The 20,815-nt window shown below is 42.5% G+C and overlaps 1 protein-coding gene and 2 pseudogenes across 20 annotated transcripts in view; all 3 read left to right on the top strand.

Moving 5' to 3' along the window:
• LOC102931528 (protocadherin gamma-C5) overlaps window positions 1-20,815 on the top strand; it is a 361,684-nt gene that overhangs the window by 211,263 nt on the left and 129,606 nt on the right. The window contains exon 1 of one of the 20 annotated variants that reach the window (XM_037907127.2): window positions 13,403-16,017. The exons of the other annotated variants lie outside the window; for them this stretch is intronic. Coding sequence (XP_037763055.1) covers window positions 13,537-16,017 — 2,481 coding nt within the window. The 5' untranslated portion in view covers window positions 13,403-13,536. Of the gene's footprint in view, window positions 1-13,402; window positions 16,018-20,815 lie in introns of those variants that run through there. 20 annotated transcript variants of the gene reach the window in all.
• The window catches only part of LOC102936717, a 274,924-nt pseudogene that overhangs the window by 136,861 nt on the left and 117,248 nt on the right, over window positions 1-20,815 (top strand).
• Window positions 6,488-12,180, top strand: LOC102938976 (annotated as a pseudogene).

Genomic DNA, 20,815 nt, shown 5'->3' on the forward strand with positions numbered 1-20,815 from the left:
GTTACAAGGAGGAGAGTGAAAAATTATTCTCCTACCTCCTTAAGCTCCAAGAACAGGACAAGAAGCAATGGTCTTAAATTGCAGCAAGGGAGGTATGACAGGTAGTCTACTCATTACAGATATGGTGCCTGCTCCTGGACATTCTGGGGGATAGCTCACCGGGTTGACACCTCTCCTTGTGGTTGCAAGCCATCCCCCAACCTCTAGCTCTTTGTCTGCAGCTCCTCTCTCCCTCTAGGAGCTGCTGCAGTCCCTTCGTGACTCAGGCCTCTGGCTAGGTCACAGTCATGATTTCCCCTTCCGGGGGTGCGGGGAGTCTATTCTCCCAAATAGGCTCAGGCAGTCTTCCTATGCACTGCCCCTCCAGTGCCACTGCCCCAGAGGCTAGCTGGGGAACCCAGGCCTATCCCTTACCCCAGGTTCCAGCTCAGGAACCCTCTAGTCAACAGTCAAGATCTATTCCACCCCATACCTTGCTGCATTTCCCTGAGCCCTTTTCTACTCTTCTGGCTCTCCCTTCCTTCTCTGGGTCTGCCAGTTTTACCACTTTAACTGGGCCTTTCTGGATCACAACTGAGAATACCAAATTCAGGACAAACTGCTGAGAAATAGCGCAGACACACCCTAAAACTGGAGGTTATTCTGCCATGAGATAGAAGTTTACTTTTGTTGCTGGTTTGGTCTGTTTCACCACACTGGCTAGCAAGAAGTCATAAAAGCAGTTTCTTTAGGCATTCCATCTTTATATCACCACCAAGAACACTGGATTTAAAGATGAGTGGTTCTTTAAAACCAGTCTCCTCAAATAAAAGGTTCTTCTGAGCCCAAAGGACCAACCACACATCCAGGTCAATATACAACTCAGATCTTACCCAATAATCATGCTGTTGCCAATCCTTTAGTATCTAAAATCTAAAGGTTTATTTATAAAAAGAAAGAAAGCTGAGAGTTAAAATTGGTTAAAGGAACCAAATACATACAGTAATTGCAAAGTTCTTGATTCAGGCTTGTAGCAGTGATGGAATAAACTGCTGGCTTCATAAGTCTCTGGTTGCTTTCAAATAATTGGAAGATCCTCAATCCATTGAATAGAATGCTCCCATTAGTATAAATCCATAGTTCAGAGGCTTGAGCAGGAAAGGGGCTTGAGCAGGATAGAAGCAAAATGGAGGTGTTTTCAGGGCCTTTTATAACTTTTGGCATGTGGAGGGAAACCCATTGTTTTAAACAAAGCCCTCAGCACAGCTAGTGGAAAATCACAGGTGACAAGATATTGTTTGGAGTCACATGGCCAAGTCACATGTCCATGCATGACTTCACTTAGTCATAGCAGGAAGCCATTATCTATACCCCAGACAGAACATTCACAGGACAGTCCTTTCAGGGTAGATGGGCATCTTCCATTGTGATGTAAGTGTTTTTTGATGTGCCACTCACTTTGAAAAATCCCTCCAAGATGTGCTGACTAAATACCTTGTGGGTGTTACCCCAGGAGCAAACATTTTGAAAGACAGGTATAGAGACAACAGTCATAACTTCAAATACAAAAATGATACATGCATATAAATAGCATAATCATATTCAGCAAGTCATAACCTTTCCATAGACATCTTACTTGACAATCTTTGTACAAGGGTTGTTGCAAATATATAACAGTGGTTGCAACAATGATCTATATGGTCATATTTTATTAGATAACATCACAATCACTCCCTCCTTCCAGGGAGGAGTTGTAGCCTACACATCTCTGCAGCCTCCAAACACTTCTCTCTTGCCAGGGAGTGACTGCAGCCTTTCCTGGCAGCCCCTTCTGTTGCTAGCTTCCTGGCTTATATAAGCCCTGCCTGTTTCTGGACAGGTGAGCTTCTTTTAATTAAGGCTTCTCTCACAGTCTTAATTCCCCCAGCTTTCCACCTAATAGGTTAATTGGCCCCTCTGGCCTGCCTTAACCCCTTCAAGTCAATATGGGGAAGACACTCCATCACAGGAGGTTTAGGTTGAACATTAGGAAAAACTTCCTAACTGTCACTGTAGTTAAGCTCTGGAACAAATTGCCTAGGGAAGTTGCGGAATATCCATCACTGGAGGTTTTTAAGAACAGATTAGGCAAACACCTGTCATGAATGGTCTAGCTATTGCTTAGTCCTGCTTTGAATGCATGGGACTTCTATGATTTAGGGCTAACCCACTCTAAGAGCTTGGGAATCCTTTGCTTATGCTTTGAAATATTGCCTTCTCCAAATTCTGAGTAACATAGTGATACAGTTCCTTCTGGTCTGGCATTTTTATTCCCTTCCCCCAGAGTTCAAACTGATGGAACAAGTGTCAGCATCTCTCTCCTCTTTATGGGTCTGTGTGTGGTGAGGAATCAACAAAGTCTTTGTCCTTCCATGTTTCAAAATGGCTCATTTGATTTTAATGGGCCTTCTTGTGTGCAGGACCAGCACTTTATACTAATTAATTCTTCTTTCCTGTTTGGTGAGTTACACAATTACAGAGATTTACAATGCAAGCAATCAATATAAATGTATACCATAGGCTACAGATGTTATAAGTGAGATCAATTTGATAGCTGCTTTCAGCTACCTGAAAGGGGATTCCAAAGAGGATGGATCTAGACTGTTCTCAGTGGTACTAGATGACAGAACAAGGAGTGATGGTCTCAAGTTGCAGTGGGGGAGATTTAGGTTGGATATTAGGAAAAACTTTTTCACTAGGAGGGTGGTGAAGCACTGGAATGCGTTACCTAGGGAGGTGGTGGAATCTCCTTCCTTAGAGGTTTTTAAGGTCAGGCTTGACAAAGCCCTGGCTGGGATGATTTAGTTGGGGTTGGTCCTGCTTTGAGCAGGGGGCTGGACTAGATGACCTCCTGAGGTCCCTTCCAACCCTGATATTCTATGATTCTATGAATACATGCAACATCCGACAAGCATTTCATCAAGTCCAATACACAAAACACATTTTTATCAACTTAATGTCCATTTTAACAATGCTAACACATAGGTGACTCAGACTGGTTTCCAGCTATGGATTTATCAGTGTTCAGTGAGGCCTAAGGAGCCTTGGCATGAACTGGCATCTGGGTTGCCAATGTTACACTTACAATATGGAATACAGGATTTATAAGTGAGGTTGATGCATACCACAACTCATAAGCCTTTAAGGAAACACTAAACACATTCTTATAATTCTAATACCTATTTTAATAATATTAGCACAGGTGAGCCTGACTTATTGCAACTATATATTTGTCAGTGTTTCTTGAGACATGGGGACCTTGGCATGAGCTGGCACCTGGTCTGCCAACATCACAACTGCATCATCTGTTTCCCCAAATACAGAACAGACATATTTATTGAACACTTCTATCTATTCCTCTTTGTTATTGATAATTCTACCATTTCCATCTAGTAATAGACAAATACCATTGTCAGGCTTCTTTTAGTTCCTAATGTATTTAAAAAACGCCTCCTCATTGTCCTTAACTTTGTTGGTCATAGATTTCTCCTCCTGTCCCTTGATTTCCCTTATCAATTTTATACAATTCCTAACTTCTGATTTATATTCATTACTATCAATTTCCCATTTCTTTCATTTGTAATCTTGCATATAAAAAAAAATTACTGCTGCCTTCACTTCCCATCTAAAGCAGGTTGGTTTTTAACCAGCACAGCCTTCTTCCTCCTTCATGGGATTTTGGCTTTTTGGGCATCTAGTATAGTGTTCTTAAGGGATTCCCATTTATCATGCACATTTGTTGATTAAATTATTTCTACAAACTGATTTGGCTCATAATTGGATTTTCAGCTTTGTGCAATTGTCCTTAGTAAAGCACCAAGTATAATATTACTCATCTGGACTTTATTCTGCTTGCACATTATAAAGGTGATCAAGTCATGATCACTTCTACAGAAGCTACCATTAACTTTTAATGCTGTAATCAGCATTATCTTTATCTGTTAGGACAAGGATGTTTTCGTACTGGCAGCATGAGACCTCAGGTCTCCCATGATCACACAGCTTTTGTTTTGTTTGTTTGTACTGTGTATTATAGATAGGTCAGTAAGGGGGTGGTCATCTTGTTACCTAGTGTAATTTGGTGGTCTGTAGCAGACACCAGCTAGTACCCCATCTTGTGCTTTATCTGTTAGGAAGTTGATCCATAAACATTCAATATAATTTTCTTCTGAAAAAAGAAAAGGAGTACTTGTGGCACCTTAGAAACTAACCAATTTATTTGAGCATAAGCTTTCATGAGCTACAGCTCACTTCATCGGATGCATTCAGTGGAAAATACAGTGGGGAAATTTATATACATAGAGAACATGAAACAATGGGTGTTACCATACACACTGTAACAAGAGTGATCACTTAAGGAGAGCTATTACCAGCAGGAGAGCGGGGGGTGGGAGGGGGAACCTTTTGTAGTGATAATCAAGGTGGGCCATTTCCAGCAGTTGACAAGAACGTCTGAGGAACAGTGGGGGGAGGGGGGAATAAACATGGGGAAATAGTTTTACTTTATGTAATGACCCATCCACTTCCAGTCTCTATTCAAGCCTAAGTTAATTGTATCCAGTTTGCAAATTAATTCCAATTCAGCAGTCTCTCGTTGGAGTCTGTTTCTGAAGTTTTTTTGTTGAAGAATTGCAACTTTTAGGTCTGTAATCGAGTGACCAGAGAGATTTAAGTGTTCTCCAACTGGTTTTTGAATGTTATAATTCTTGATGTCTGATTTGTGTCCATTTATTCTTTTATTTAGAGACTGTCCAGTTTGACCAATGTACATGGCAGAGGGGCACTGCTGGCACATATCACATTGGTAGATGTGCAGGTGAACGAGCCTCTGATAGTGTGGCTGATGTGATTAGGCCCTATGATGGTGTCCCCTGAATAGATATGTGGACACAGTTGGCAACGGGCTTTGTTACAAGGATAGGTTCCGGGCTTAGTGGTTCTGGTGTGTGGTTGCTGGTGAGTATTTGCTTCAGGTTGGGGGGCTGTCTGTAAGCAAGGACTGGCCTGTCTCCCAAGATCTGTGAGAGTGATGGGTCGTCCTTCAGGATAGGTTGTAGATCCTTGATGATGCGTTGGAGAGGTTTTAGTTGGGGGCTGAAGGTGATGGCTAGTGGCGTTCTGTTATTTTCTTTGCAGCCTGGGGTTTTACCAAGATGGAGCTCCCCAGCTCCCTTTGCCCTTCCCCAGCATTGCTCCACTTCAGGTACCTTGCTCCCAGGCAGCTAGCCCTTCCGCCTCCAGGGCTAGAGTGAGACTCCTCCAGCTTCTGGCCCACAGCCCTCTTATCAGGGCCAGCTAGCCACAGCTGTGGCTGGCCTAACTGACTGGCCACAGCTGTAGCTGCTACTCCAAGCCTAGGTTGGCTGTTTTAACCCCTGTTCTTCAGGAGTGGGGCAGCTGCCCCACTACAGGCTCTCAGCACCCCCACTATACAAATTGTTCCAGCATCCCTGCCTCTTGTTTGTTGCTGAGTTCCTATCATTATCGTCAATTGAAGTGCTAATTAATTTTATGAATAACATTTGAACAAATAAATACTGTCTTAAAACAAATAGTATTTACAGCTGCAGATGTACAAACCAGAAAGAAGGTTGCTAAAATTGGGCAGCACTGTTTAACAATTGCACAGCGCCCAAATGAAAGGTGGAAGAACATCATATCCATATACAAAAATATTTGCATCTACATATACATGGAATTTGTGGGATTCCAATCCATGATCAAATCCCCAATAAAGTGATCAGACAGCAGAGTGGAGTGCAGGACATCCGTGTTGAAAGCAGGTACAATAAAATGCAATAGGCTGGTCATATAACTGGGCTCAGTGACAATCAGTGGACTGCAGCTGTCGCCAAGTGGTACCCATGGGAATTGAAATGACCACTAGGTCGATCTCCAGAGAGATGGGAAGATTTTATGGTGAAAAGGCATGGCTGAACATGGAGAAGCAAGGTCAGGATAAGAGAAGACTGGAAGATGTGTTGTGACTGGCGTAATCTATATGAGGGCTGAAGGACCGATTGGTCAAGGTGACATATGCATAATTATTATAAACAAACGTGTGTAAAATTCATGGACAACCATATTAAAATTATACAACATATTATTACAATATTTTTATGGAAAATAAAGAGATTCTGCATCAGCAACACTTTCGTTCATTCCTTATGTGCCAGTAGACTCTCCTATTTATATAAAAGTGAAAAGTAGCATATTTACATTTTAAAATATCAAATTAAAAACTTGCAGGGAGCGTGTGTCATTATTGTTTGATATAAATACCAATAGAAAAACTCCAGCACAGAACTTCTGCAGTTATTGGTTGAGACTCTGAGCTCTGCTGTTCACCAATCAGGCAGACTAATGCCAGGAGAGATCCGGCCAGCTCCGCCCCGGTATGTCACAGCCCAGAACACGTCTGACTCTGTCACTCAGCGGGTCTGGGTGGAATCATGAGGGGCGATATTCGATGGAAACAGTTTATGATTTAACAAGTGATACTGTCGGAAACATTGGGCCAGATATAAAACCAGAACAGAGACATTCCCTGACGGAGAATGGGCGGCATCTCCACATCAGCATGAGAGTGACAGGAACATATAAGCAACGACACTGCGAAGGGTGAGCCCTGTTTTTCGTTATATTGGTTACAGTTTGGGAATCAGTTTCTGGGCAGATTCGCTATTCGATTCCGGAGGAAATGGAAAAAGGCTCTTTCATGGGGAACATCACAAATGATCGGTGGGGAGGGGCTGGGGGGGTATAAAAGAACTCTCAGACCGCAGAGTACGTTTTGTGCCAAGAGGTGAGACTCAGTATTTGCTTGGAATTTTAAGAGAGACCATTTAATCTGCACGGAAAGGATAGTCGGAGCTGGCCGGATGGAGAACTGTTTGTTAAATTGTGAGGCTATGGTGGAGGATGAAATAAAACTTTATGAAACTGACATTGAAATGAAAGATATTAATGATAATGTCCCCAGCTTCCAAAAGAAGGAACTAGAGTTAAAAGTCAGAGAGTTAACAGTGGCGGGGACCCGATTCCCACTTCAGGAGGCGCAAGACCACGTATAGGCATTAATTCAACTCAGCACGAATAGGCATTTCTGTCTGATTGTGCAAAGTGGATAGAGTGGAGTTAAATATGCGGAATTGGTGCTGGGAAAGTGGATGGACAGAGAAGAACAAACTTTGCGATCTAACCCTTACAACCACCGACGGAGGAGATCCCGTCACGTCTGGCACTTTGCATTATCAGAGTTATTGTTGAGGCTGCAAATGACAATACGACAATACAATTAGTCAGCCTGTCTACAAACTGAGTGTTCTGGAAAAAGTGCCTTATAGGGTTCACAGCAGTGACAGTGAAAGCGCCTGATCCGGATGAAGGAATCAATAAAGAAATGCAATATTCAGTTAGAAAGATAACTGATAATGCTTTTCCACTTGGACTCGAAGACGGCAGATGTAACACTCCTGGGGAACCTGGACTGTGAGGAATCTGCATGATATGAAATTGAAGTGCAAGCGCATGACTGGAAGTTCTTTTTGAAAGATCAAAAGTTGTCGTTGTGGTCTGATCTGAATGACAACGCTCCGGAAATCGCTCTCAGTTCTCTTATCAGCTCGATTCCCGAGGACTCTCCCCCAGGGACTGTCATCGCCCTTTTAACTGTGCAAGATCCAGACACAGGAGAGAACGGGGAGGTCACGTGCTCCACACCCAGCGACCTCCCTTTCCAGCTGAAGAAACCCTTCGAGAATTATTACAGTCTGGTGACAGACCGAGCCCTGGACAGGGAGCAGGCGGCAGCATACAACATCACAGTGACCGCCACGGACAATGGGACTCCTCCTCTTTCTACAGCCACCACGATCCCACTCCGGATTTTAGACACGAACGACAACGGTTCCCTCTTCTATAAAACATCCTACACGGCCGACGTCACTGAGAATAACCCGAGAGGAGCCTCCATTTTCACACTGAGGGCGAGTGACCCCGGCGCTGGGGTGGGGCGTAGAACGCCAGAGTCACTTACTCTGTTACCCAGGGTCAGATCCAGGAAGCTCTGCTCTCCTCCTCCATCTCCATTAACTCTGAGACTGGGACTCTCTACGCTCTGCGCTCCTTCGATTACGAACAGTTCCGGGAGATTCGGTTCCAAGTGCAGGCTCAGGATGGGGGTTCCCCACCTCTCAGCAGTAATGTCTCCGTCACTGTCTTTATACTGGATCAGAACGACAACAGCCCGCACATCTTACACCCCTCCTTTCCCACCGATGGCTCCACGGGAGTGGAGTTGGCCCCTCGCTCCTCCGAGCCGGGTTACCTGGTCACTAAGGTGGTGGCGGTGGATGCAGACTCCGGGCAGAACGCCTGGCTCTCCTACCAGCTGCTGAAGGCTACAGAGCCGGGGCTCTTCTCTGTGGGACTCCACAGCGGCGAGATCAGGACAGCGCGCTCCTTTGTAGACAAAGATGCGCTCAAGCAAAGTCTGGTGGTTTTAGTGAAGGACAACGGGCAGCCCCCTCTCTCTGCCACGGCCACTGTCACGGTGGTGGTGGCTGACAGCATCCCCGAAATCCTCTCCGATTTAAGCAGCCTCTCAGCTCCTGCAGACCTTCAGTCCAGCCTCACCTTGTATTTGGTGATCGCTGTGGCTTCCGTTTCCTGCTTGTTCTTTACCTTTATCCTAGTGTTACTGGCCCTGAGGCTCCGCCGGTGGAGAAACTCGCAGTTGTTTGACTCCTTGAGTTCCCGTCTCCCAATTTGTGGGGAAGTTATCATAGCTCTGAATAATAATATGGTTTACATTAAAATGTGCATCGTATTATCTGAATACCTTCCACATAAAATTAATAGCGAACTCCCAACTGGACTTAAAACGTACGAACATAAGAATGGCCATACTGGGTCAGACCAAAGGTCCATCCAGCCCAGTATCCTGTCTACAGGCAGTGGCCAATGCCAGGTGTCCCAGAGGCAGTGAACCTAACAGGTAATGATCAAGTGATCTCTCTCTTGCCATCTATCTCCACCCTCTGACAAACAGAGGCTAGGGACACCATTCCTTACCCATCCTGGCTAATAGCCACTAATGGACTTAACCTCCATGAATTTATCCAGTTCTCTTTTAAACCCTGTTATAGTCATAGCCTTCACAACCTCCTCAGGCAAGGAGTTCCACAGGTTGACTGTGCTGTGTGAAGAAGAACTTCCTTTTATTTGTTTTAAATAAAACAAATAATGCTGCCCATTAATTTCATTTGGTGGCCCCTAGTTCTTATATTATGGGAACAAGTAAATAACTTTTCCTTATTCCCTTTCTCCACACCACTCATGATTTTATATACCTCTATCATATCCCCCCTTAGTCTCCTCTTTTCCAAGCTGAAAAGTCCTCGCCTCTTTAATCTCTCCTCATATGAGACCCGTTCCAAATCCCTAATCATTTTAGTTGCCCTTCTCTGAACCTTTTCTAATTGAGAAGGGGGACCATATCTGTACGCAGTGTTCAAGATGTGGGCGTACCATGGATTTATATAAAGGCAATAAGATACTCTCCATCTTATTCTCTATCCCTTTTTAAATGATTCCTAACATCCCGTTCGCTTTTTTGAATGCCGCTGCACACTGTGTGGACATCTTCAGAGAACTATCCATGATGACTCCAAGATCTTTCTCCTCATTAGTTGTAGCTAAATTGGCCCCCATCATATTGTATGTAAAGTTGGGGTTATTTTTTCCAATGTGCATTACTTTACATTTATCCACATTAAATTTCATTTGCCATTTTGTTGCCCAATCACTTAGTTTTGTGAGATCTTTTTGAAGTTCTTCACAGTCTGCTTTGGTCTTAACTATCTTGAGCAGTTTAGTATCATCTGCAAACTTTGCCACCTCACTGTTTACCCCTTTCTCCAGATCATTTATGAATAAGTTGAATAGGATTGGTCCTAGAACTGATTCTTGGAGAACACCACTAGTTACCCCTCTCCATTCTGAAAATTTACCATTTATTCCTACCCTTTGTTCCCTGTCTTTTAACCAGTTCTCCATCCATGAAAGGATCTTCCCTCTTATCCCATGACAATTTAATTTACATAAGAGCCTTTGATGAGGGACCTTGTCAAAGGCTTTCTGGAAATCTAAATACACTATGTCCACTGGATCCCCCTTGTCCACGTGTTTGTTGACCCCTTCAAAGAACTCTAATAGATTAGTAAGACATGATTTCCCTTTACAGAAACCAAGTTGACTTTTGCACAACAATTTATGTTCTTCTGTGTGTCTGATAATTTTATTCTTTACTATTGTTTCAACTAATTTGCATGGTACTGACATTACATAGACTTACCGGCCTGTAATTGCTGGGATCACCTCTAGAGCCCTTTTTAAATATTGGTGTTACATTAGCTATCTTCCAGTCATTTGGGTACAGAAGCTGATTTAAAGGATAGGTTACAAACCATAGTTAAGAGTTCTGAAATTTCACATTTAAGTTCTTTCAGAACTCTTGGGTGAATGCCATCTGGTCCCGGTGACTTGTTATTGTTAAGTTTCTCAATTAATTCCAAAACCTCCTCTAGTGAGACCTCAATCTGTGAAAATTCCTCAGATTTGTCACCTACAAAAGATGACTCAGGTTTGGGAATCTCCCTAACATCCTCAGCTGTGAAGACTGAAGCAAAGAATTCATTTAGTTTCTCTGCAATGACTTTATCGTCTTTAAGTGCTCCTTTTGTATCTCAATCGTCCAGGGGCCCCACTGGTTGTTTAGCAAGCTTCCTGCTTCTGATGTACTTAAAAAACATTTTGTTATTACCTTTTGAGTTTTTGGCTAGCTGTTCTTCAAACTCCTTTTTGGCTTTTCTTATTACATTTTTAGATTTAATTTGGCAGTGTTTATGCTCCTTTCTATTTACCTCATTAGAATTTGACTTCCACTTTTTAAAAGATGCCTTTTTATCTCTCACTGCTTCTTTTACATGGTCGTTAAGCCAAGGTGGCTCTTTTTTAGTTCTTTTCTGTGTTTTTTAATTTGGGGGTATACATTTAAGTTGAGCCTCTATTATGGTGTCTTTGAAAAGTGTCCATGCAGCTTGCAGGGATTTCACTCTAGTCATGCTACCTTTCAATTTCTGTTTAACTAACCTCCTCATTTTTCTATAGTTCCCCTTTCTGCAATTAAATGCCACAGTGTTGGGCTTTTGAGGTGTTCTTCCCACCACAGGAATGTTAAATGTTATTATATTATGGACACTATTTCCAAGTGGTCCTGTTATAGTTACCTCTTGGACCAGATCCTGCACTCCACTCAGGACTAAATCGAGAGTTGCCTCTCCCCTTGTGGGTTCCTGTACCACCTGCTCCAAGAAGCAGTCATTTAAGGTATCAAGAAATTTTGTCTCTGCATTCATCCTGAGGTGACAAGTACCCAGTCAATAGGGGGATAATTGAAATCCCCCACTACTATTGAGTTTTTTATTTTGATAGCCTCTCTAATCTACCTTAGCATTTCATTGTCACTATCACTGTCCTGGTCAGGTGGTCGATAATAGATCCCTACTGTTATATTCTTATTAGAGCATGGAACTACCATCCATAGAGATTCTATGGAACATGTGGATTCATTTAAGATTTGTATTTCATTTGATTCTACATTTTCTTTCACATATAGTGTTTCTCCCCCTCCCCCGTTCTGTCCTTCCCATATATTTTGTACCCCAGAATGATTGTGTCCCATTCACTGTCCTCACTCCACCAGGTTTCTATGATGCCTATTATATCAATATCCTCCTTTAACAAGAGACACTCTAGTTCATGCGTCTTATTATTTAGACTTCTAGCATTTGTGTACAAGCGCTTTAAAAACTTATCACTGTTTATTTGTCTGCCCTTTTCTGATGTGTCAGATTCTTTTTTACTTGAATGTTTCCTGTCTGATCTGGCCTATACTTTATCCTCTTCCATCCTCTCCTCCTGACTAAAACCTAGAGAATCTCTATCAATAGACTCTCCTCTAAGAGAAGTCTCTGTCTGAGCCACACGCGCCTCTGCAGCAATCGGCTTTCCCCCATCTCTTAGTTTAAAAACTGCTCTGCAACCTTTTTAATGTTTAATGACTTCCTGGTGTCTGGCTTCCTGCCCTTTTAGGAGTAAACACTGTTCTTTAGGGAGGATTTTGGTTTTTGTTTTGAAGTTTTAGGTTTTACTAATTTTCTATATATACAGAGAGAGAATAGAAATACATAATGCAGAAACTAACGTTATAGAATCCTTTATTTATGATTAACTGATTAATTCAATATTTCAGAGAGAATATTTTAATTCTTGTTTGTTATGCTTTTAAAGAATAATTAGATGCGTCAATACCTATGTATATTAATATAGATAAATTCTTAACTGACTGAAATATGTTGTATAATGGGCGTATAGTAACAGATTTACGTCTGACTTGCGCTGACATGATTGATTGTCCTAGTTTAGATTTGCATCATGGAAAAGCTTTTGTATGCAGGGCTTTCCAGAGAACATTCTCACGATTCCAGGGATGCTTTATATATGGAACGCTTAAGGGTTCGTCTGGTCTCCTTTTATTTTGTTTATTAGGATTTATGAGAGAACCTAGCTTTTAAGTACAGTATCACTTAGGAGAGTGGAACCTTCTTCTTCATCTTCTTTTTGTAGTTATACATTTTTAGTGGGCAGATTTCCTTCGAAAAAAAGAGAAGCTTAAATGGACATATATGTTTGTGCGAAATGGATTTTATTTATGATGCTTAATCAAGTATATAAACCCGCAATCGTTCCCACTCTTCTCAATTAAGAAAATAATTCTTTCTGTCAAATATTTCACAATTATCACTTGCTGGATTTCACGCATACGTGTGAACGTCGATATTTGAGGGTTGTGGCTTATGGTCGAGAACTTTTTGCAAGGGTTGAAAAGTTCTTGTATCTACTCATTTGATATAGTTTAAAAATAATTAGAACTATAAATCACCCGTATTCATTTTTTAGATTAACCAGACAGCTATTTGTTTTATAGTAAATCAAAAGGATTAGCTTGCAGAAAAGGACAAGATTTCAGACCAAAGCTTCCACATATGTAGAGCTATATCTACAAAAAAAATTGAGAATATATGTATAGTTTTGCTCTGGGGTGCAGTTGTTTACAGTTAACAAGAAATGTGCAGTGCTTCACAATTTGAGTATATTCTTTAGATTATAATCATATTAATAATTAGTAAATAAAGCGACTAAACTGCACCAGCGCCTTGATAAGATCGCTGCTATTGCAGTTCTCCCGCTGAGTGCCGCTGTTGGCCAATGCGGAGCCAGGGCTGGAGCCGGAGTTCCACGGGAGCCTCCTGCAGTGCGATTGCTCTGTCACGCAGCGCAGATCGCAGAGGAAACAGCAGAGAGACCTTCCCAGTCCGGCTGAGAAAAGGCAACTGCCGTTAGAACACACAATACCGGAATGTTTAGCCCTTTGCCGCGAATTCCTTTGCCCTGATGGGATTTGTAAACACCAGATATAACCAAAATAAACAAGGAAATCTGACAGAGACCGGGATGGAAATCAGGTACCGAGAGCCGAGCAGGGCAGTCTCACGGCAAGTACTGTTGTTTCCCTTCTTATTGTCTTTGTTCTGCCGGGCGGTCTCGGAGCACTTTCGTTATTCCATGCCTGAGGAAATGGCCAAAGGTTCCCTTGTGGGGAATCTCGCCAAGGATTTGGGATTGAGTATCCGAGAGCTTCCGCAGCGAAAGTTCCGTGTCAGTTCCGAAAAGCAATACTTCAGTGTGAATGGGGAAAATGGCAATCTGTATGTGAATGGCAGGATAGACCGGGAGGAGATATGCGGGGAGACACCCCTTTGTGTCCTGACACTAGAAACGGTGGTGGAAAATCCTTTAAATGTTTTCCATGTGAATGTAGCAATCCAGGATATTAATGATAACGCCCCGAAGTTCATCAACAGTAACATTAGTTTAGAAATCAATGAGTTAGCACTGCCGGGTACGCGATTTCAGCTGGAATCTGCTCAAGATCCAGATACCGGGATCAACTCAGTGCAGAGTTACCAGCTGAGCAAGAACCCACATTTTACCCTGGCTGTGAAGGAGAGCCCGGATGGAAATAAATACCCAGAATTAATGCTGGAAAAATCTTTGGATCGGGAAGAGCAAAACTCTCATCACTTGATCCTGACGGCTGTGGATGGGGGAGATCTAGTTAGATCCGGGACTGTTCAGATTAGGGTAAATGTCACTGACGCCAATGACAATCCCCCCGAATTTACTCAGGAGATCTACAAAGTCAGTCTGAGGGAAAACCTACCAAAGAGCTCCTTAGTGCTTCAGATAAAAGCCATTGATAAGGATGAAGGGTTAAATTCCCAAATCACATACTCATTCAGCAACACTCCAGAAAATGCTCGTAAAATATATCATTTAGATCCTGAGAACGGCAGAATTACAAATATAGGGAATTTGGATTTTGAAGACACGCATAAATACATGTTGGGCGTAGAAGCCAGAGACGGGGGTGGCCAATCCGCTCACTCGAAAGTTCAAATAGAAATTCTTGACGAAAACGACAATGCCCCGGAATTGACGTTTACATCCGTGTCCAGCCCGGTAGCTGAAGACTCAGTACCCGGGACAGTGATAGCTCTGATCAAAGTTCGTGACCAAGACACGGGAGAAAACGGAGAAGTCAGCTGTCACATCCAACACAATTTGCCTTTTAAAGTAGTGGTTTCGTCTAACAGTTACTACAAGCTCCTCACAGACAGCACCCTGGACAGGGAGAGGACCCCGGAGTACAATATCACAATCACAGCCACAGACAAAGGCTCTCCCCCACTCTCCACCCAGAAAACCATCCTGTTGCAGATCTCGGATGTCAATGACAACGCGCCTGTCTTTGAGAAACCTTCCTACACCGCCTATGTGCCAGAGAACAATCCCTCGGGGGCCTCTATTTTCAGTGTAAAAGCCTCAGACCGGGATCTGGACCAGAACGCCCGAGTCACTTACTCCATCCTGAGCAGCAACCTCGAAGAGGTGCCTCTCTCCTCCTACATCTCCATTAACTCCCAGACCGGTGCGATCTATGCGCAGCGCTCCTTCGACTACGAGCAATTCCGGGAGTTTGAGATGCAAGTGAAGGCCCAAGACGGCGGGTCCCCGCCTCTCAGCAGCAATGTCACCGTCAGGGTGTTTATTGTGGATCAGAATGATAACGCCCCTAGCATCCTGTACCCTTCGCTCGGAGCCGATGGCTCCGCCTTGTTCGAGATGGTGCCTCGCTCGGCCGAGGCAGGTTATCTGGTGACTAAGGTGGTGGCGGTGGATGCTGACTCGGGACACAATGCCTGGCTCTCCTACCACCTGCTCCAGGCCACGGACCCGTCGCTCTTCAGCATGGGGCTGCAGAGCGGGGAGATCCGGACAGCCCGCGCCTTTGCGGACAGAGATGCTGTGAAGCACAGGCTGGTCACCCTGGTGAAGGACAACGGGCTGCCGCCTCTGTCCGCCACAGTGACTCTCAACCTGGTGTTTGCCGAGAACTTCCAAGAGGCTCTTCCGGAAATGAGCGACCAATCGGGTGACTCGGCATCTCAGTCTGATTTACAGTTCTACTTGGTGCTGGCTTTAGCCCTGATCTCATTTTTGTTCCTCCTGACAGTGACACTGGCCATTGTGATGAAATTGCGAAGGTCAGGAAATCCCAAATTGCTTCAGTGTTTTGGTCCTGACCCTTATCCAAGGACTGGCTCTGTGTTCCCACCAAACTATGAAGATGGGTCTTTGCCTTACACCTACCAGCTGTGCTTGTCCTCGGAGTTAAAGAGGAATAAATGTACCTTCCCGAAACCCAGTGCCCAGACGGCAGAGAATATTCTGTGCAGTGACAGCTCCTGGGTGTCATTTATGGGCAATGGAGCTGGTAGCAGCTTACATGGTAGGATGGAGACTACTGGGGAGGTGAGTTTCTGTTTTCATTATTTACATGATATCTTTGCAGAATACAGGTTTTTGTTGTGAAAGTCTAGGTGTCTTTCCCTCATCCTCATATTATCCGTGGTCTCAAAATATGAATGAATTTGTTGTCACAACATCCCTGCAAGGCAGAGAAAGTTATCTCCATTTTACACGAGTATGTGAGGTATAATAGGAGTAACTGAGCCGTGGCAAGTCATGAATGAAGTATGTAAGTAAGCCGAGGAAAAAAGTTATACCTCCTAAGTCCCTTTCCATTGCCTTAAGTGCAAGACTGTTCTTACTTTCAAGAGAATAGCATCTTTCCACTAATTTCAAAATCTTTCATTGGAATAAATGCATTGTCCAGAAACATTTATATATCTTCTTTAAGATATGCTTTTTTTCTGATGGTAGAGAAAAATATGAAAGCTATCTAACTGAAACATGTATTTTTGTAATACTCTTCAAAATGCTTCTTTTGAATAACTGAGCCTCATTTAACGTTCCCGGGTACAGATTGTCCAACAAGTTCTTTGAATGTATTGGAGACATTTTTTTTAATTTCAGAAGGTGTACAAAGCTTCTAGGAGAGAAGGTATTTTAGATTTGATTTTGACAAATAGGGAGGAACTGGTTCCGAATTTGAAAGTGGAAGGCAGCTTAGGTGAAAGTGATCATGAAATGATAGAGTTCATGATTCTAAGGAAAGGTAGGAGGGAAAACAGCACAATAAAGATAATAGGTTTCAAGAAAGCAGACTGTAGCAGGGTTAAGGAGTTGGTAGGTAAGATCCCATGGGAAGCAAGTCTAAGGGGGAAAAGAGTTCAAGAGAGTTGGCAGTTTTTCAGAGACATTATTATTAAGGGTACAAGAATAAACTATCCCACTGTGTAGGAAAGCTAGGAAGTATGGCAAGAGAGCACCCCCTAGCTTAACCAGGAGATCTTCAAAGGTCTGCAACTCAAAAAAAGAGTCCGACAAAAAGTGGAAACTAGGTCAAATTATAAAGGATGAATAGAAACAAATAACACAAGTATGTAGGGATAAAATTAGAAAGGCCAAGGCAAAAAAAAAAGAAGATTAAATTAGCTAGAGACATAAATGATAACAAGAAAACATTCTACAAATACATTAGAAGCAAGAGGAAGACCAAGGACAAGGTAAGCCCGTTACTAAATAAGAGGGGGAGGGGGAACAATAACAGAAAATGTGGAAATGGCAGAAACGTGTTTGTTTCAGTTTTCGCCAAAAAGGTTAGTAGCAATTGGACATCTAACTTAGTGAATGCCAGTAACAATGAGGTAGCATCATAGGCTGAAATAGGAAAACAACTAGTTAAAAATTATTTATACAAGTTAGATGTTTTCAAGTCACCAGGGCCTGAGGAAATACATCCTAGAACAGTGGTTCTCAACCACGGGTACATGTACCCCTGGGGGGTACTCAGAGATCTTCCAGGGGGTACATCAACTAATCTAGATATTTGCCTAGTTTTACAGGAGGCTACATAAAAAGCACTAGCAAAGTCAGTACAAACTAAAATTTAATAGAGAATGATTTGTTTATACTGATCTGTATACTATACACTGAAATGTAAGTACAATATTTATATTCCAAATTATTTATTTTATAATTATATGGTAAAAATGAGAAAGTAAGCATTTTTTCATTGATAGTGTGCTGTGACACCTTTGTATTTTTATGTCTCATTTTGTAAGTTTTTAAGTGAGGTGAAACTTTTTTTTGGGGGGGGGGGGGGAAAGACACAAGACAAATCAGACTCCTGAAAGGGGTACAGTAGACTGGAAAGGTTGAGAGCCACAGTCCTAGAATACTCAAGGAGATGACTGAGGAGATATCTGAGCCATTAGCAATTATCTTCGAAAAGTCATGGAAGATGGGGAGATTCCAGAGGACTGGAAAAGGGCAAATATAGTGCCAATCTAAAAAAAGGAATAAGGACATTCTGGGGAATTACCAACCAGTCATCTTAACTTCAGTACCTGGAAAGACATTGGAGTAAATAATTAAGCAATCAATTTGCAAACACCTAGAAGATAATAAGGTCATAAATAACAGTCAGGATGGATTTGTCAAAAACAAATTGTGTCAAACCAATCTAATAGATTTTTTGACAGGGTAACAAGCCTTGTGAGTAGGGGGGAAGTGGTAGATATGGTATATCTTAATTTTAGTAAGGGTTTTGTTACTGTGTTGCATGACCTTCTCATAAACAAACTAGGGAAATACAACCTAGATGGAGCTACTATAATGTAGATGCATAACTGTTTGGAAAACCGTTCCCAGAGAGTAGTTATCAGTCATTCACAGTCAACCTGGATGGGCATATCAAGTGGGTTCCCACAAGGATCAGTTCTGGATCTGGTTCTGTTCAATATCTTCATCAATTATTTAGATATTGGCATAGAGAGTATACTGTGACAGGGTCAGGCCAGATGGCTACAGGACAGTAATAGAAGGCAGATATATTGGCCCCAGGTTAAGTAGGTCCCTTTTCCCTGGGTAAGGTAACAGGGAAGGTTCCAGAAAAATCAGGAACCTTCTGGAGACAATTAAGACAGACAGGCTGATTAGAACACCTGCAGCCAATCAAGAAGATGCTAGAATCAATTAAGGCAGGCTAATCAGGGCACCTGGGTTTCAAAAAGGAGCTCACTTCAGTTTGTGGTGCATGTGTAAGGAGCTGGGAGCAAGAGGCACTAGGAGCTGAGAGTGAGAACGTGGACTGTTGGACTGAGGAGTACAAGCATTATCAGACATCAGGAGGAAGGTCCTATGGTGAAGGTAAAGAAGGTGTTGGGAGGAGGCCATGGGGAAGTAGCCCAGGGAGTTGTAGCTGTCGCACAGCTGTTCCAGGAGGCACTCTAGACAGCTGCATTCCACAGGGCCCTGGGCTGGAACCCGGAGTAGAGGGTGGGCCTGGGTTCCCCCCAAACCTCCCAACTCCTGGTCAGACACAGGAGGAGTTGACCTGGACTATGGATTCAAGAAAACGGCCAAACTGAGGGCTGCCGTGAAGCTCCAAGGTGACCAAATCCGCCAATAAGCGCAATACCCACCAAAGTAGAGGAGGAACTTTGTCACAATACTTATAAACTTTGTGTATGATACCAAACTGGGAGGGGTTGCAAGTGCTTTGGAAGATAGGATTACAATTCAAAATGATCTGGACAAACTGGAGAAATGATTGGAAGTATATAGGATGACATTTAATAAGGACAAATGCAAAGTACTACACTTAGGAAGGAACAATCAGTTGCACACATACAAAATGGGAAAGGACTGCCTAGGAAGGAGTACTGCAGAAAGGGGTCTAGGGGTCATAGTGAATCTTAAACTAAATATGAGTCAGCAATGTAACACTGTTGCAAAAAAAATGAACATTATTTTGAGATGTTGTGACTGGGGTTCTAGTGGGGAGCCAGCTTTGGTCACTCAGTTAGAGTGAACTGCAAAGAATGGGGCAGACAATCCCCTCAAAGCCTCAGGCCTCCATCCAGGTACCCACGTAAAATATGATGAAAATTTCTGTAAATCTTATTTCATCATATAAAAGAAAAGGTTCTACCAATCCCAAAAGGATCGGACACATTATCTCCCAGGTTTATGAATGTTTCAGATCTTACCCAAATACACACTGCAGCCAATATTTATTAACTAAACTAAAATTTATTAAAAAACAAAAGAGAGAGACTATGGTTAAAAGATCAATATACATACAGACTTGAGTTCAATTCATAGAGGTTCATATTCATAGCAGAAATGGTGAGCTTTGTAGTTGCAAAGAGTTCTTTCAGAAATAGTTCATAGGTTATAGTCCAATATGCAAATCTCATATTCAGGGTATACCAGCATAACTGGGACCTCAGTCTTGCGATTCAAACTTCCACTGATGAAGCCTAAGCAGATCTGAGATGACAGAATCAGGACCCAAGGATCTTTTATACAATTTCGTGTCTTTTGACAAGTTGGAGTTCCCTGGGGAACAAAGGATAATTAGAATGACTTTGAAAGAGGGCCATCACCGGTACTTAGCTATATGAATTAACATAAGGCCATCTGCTTGTTCCTCCACCATTCACAGTACATTTCAAAGAGAGATGAATACCGAGATATCCCATGTTTACAATTCATTTAAATGATATGATGTTCTTTTGGTCTCTGAATTATCAGAATACAGCATAGACAGGGACTGTTGATTACTTTGTCGACCCTACTCATACACAAAATACACAAAAACACAAACATTATCTCCCCACGTCTTTTGAGGGTTATTTATTTTGCAGGATGTTTAACCCTTTCTAGCCATGCTTCACAGATGTATTAGCAGGAGTGTTGTAAGCAAGACATGACAAGTAATCCTTCCACTCTACTCCAGACAGATTAGCTTCAACTAGTGTATTGTGTGCAGTTCTGAGTGTCATATTTCAGGAAAGATGTTGACAAATGGAGACAGCCCAGAGAAGAGCAACAAAAATTATTAAAGGTCTAGAAAACATGATCTATAAGGGAAGATTGAAAAAATTGGGTTTGTTTAGTCTGGAGAAGTACATAAAAGTTTGTTACAAGGAGTAGGGAGAAAAATTGTTCTCCTTAACCTCTGAGGCTAGGACAAGAAGCAATGCTCTTAAAGTGCCACAAAGGCAGTTTAGATTGGATATTAGGAAAAACTTCCTAAGTGTCAGTGTGGTTAAGCACTGGAATGAATTGCCTAGCTGGGTTATGGGATCTCCATCATTGGAGATTTTTAAGACCAGGTTACACAAACACCTGCCAGGGA

Source organism: Chelonia mydas, chromosome 8, assembly GCF_015237465.2.
Source record: "Chelonia mydas isolate rCheMyd1 chromosome 8, rCheMyd1.pri.v2, whole genome shotgun sequence".
Lineage (NCBI taxonomy): Eukaryota > Metazoa > Chordata > Testudines > Cheloniidae > Chelonia > Chelonia mydas.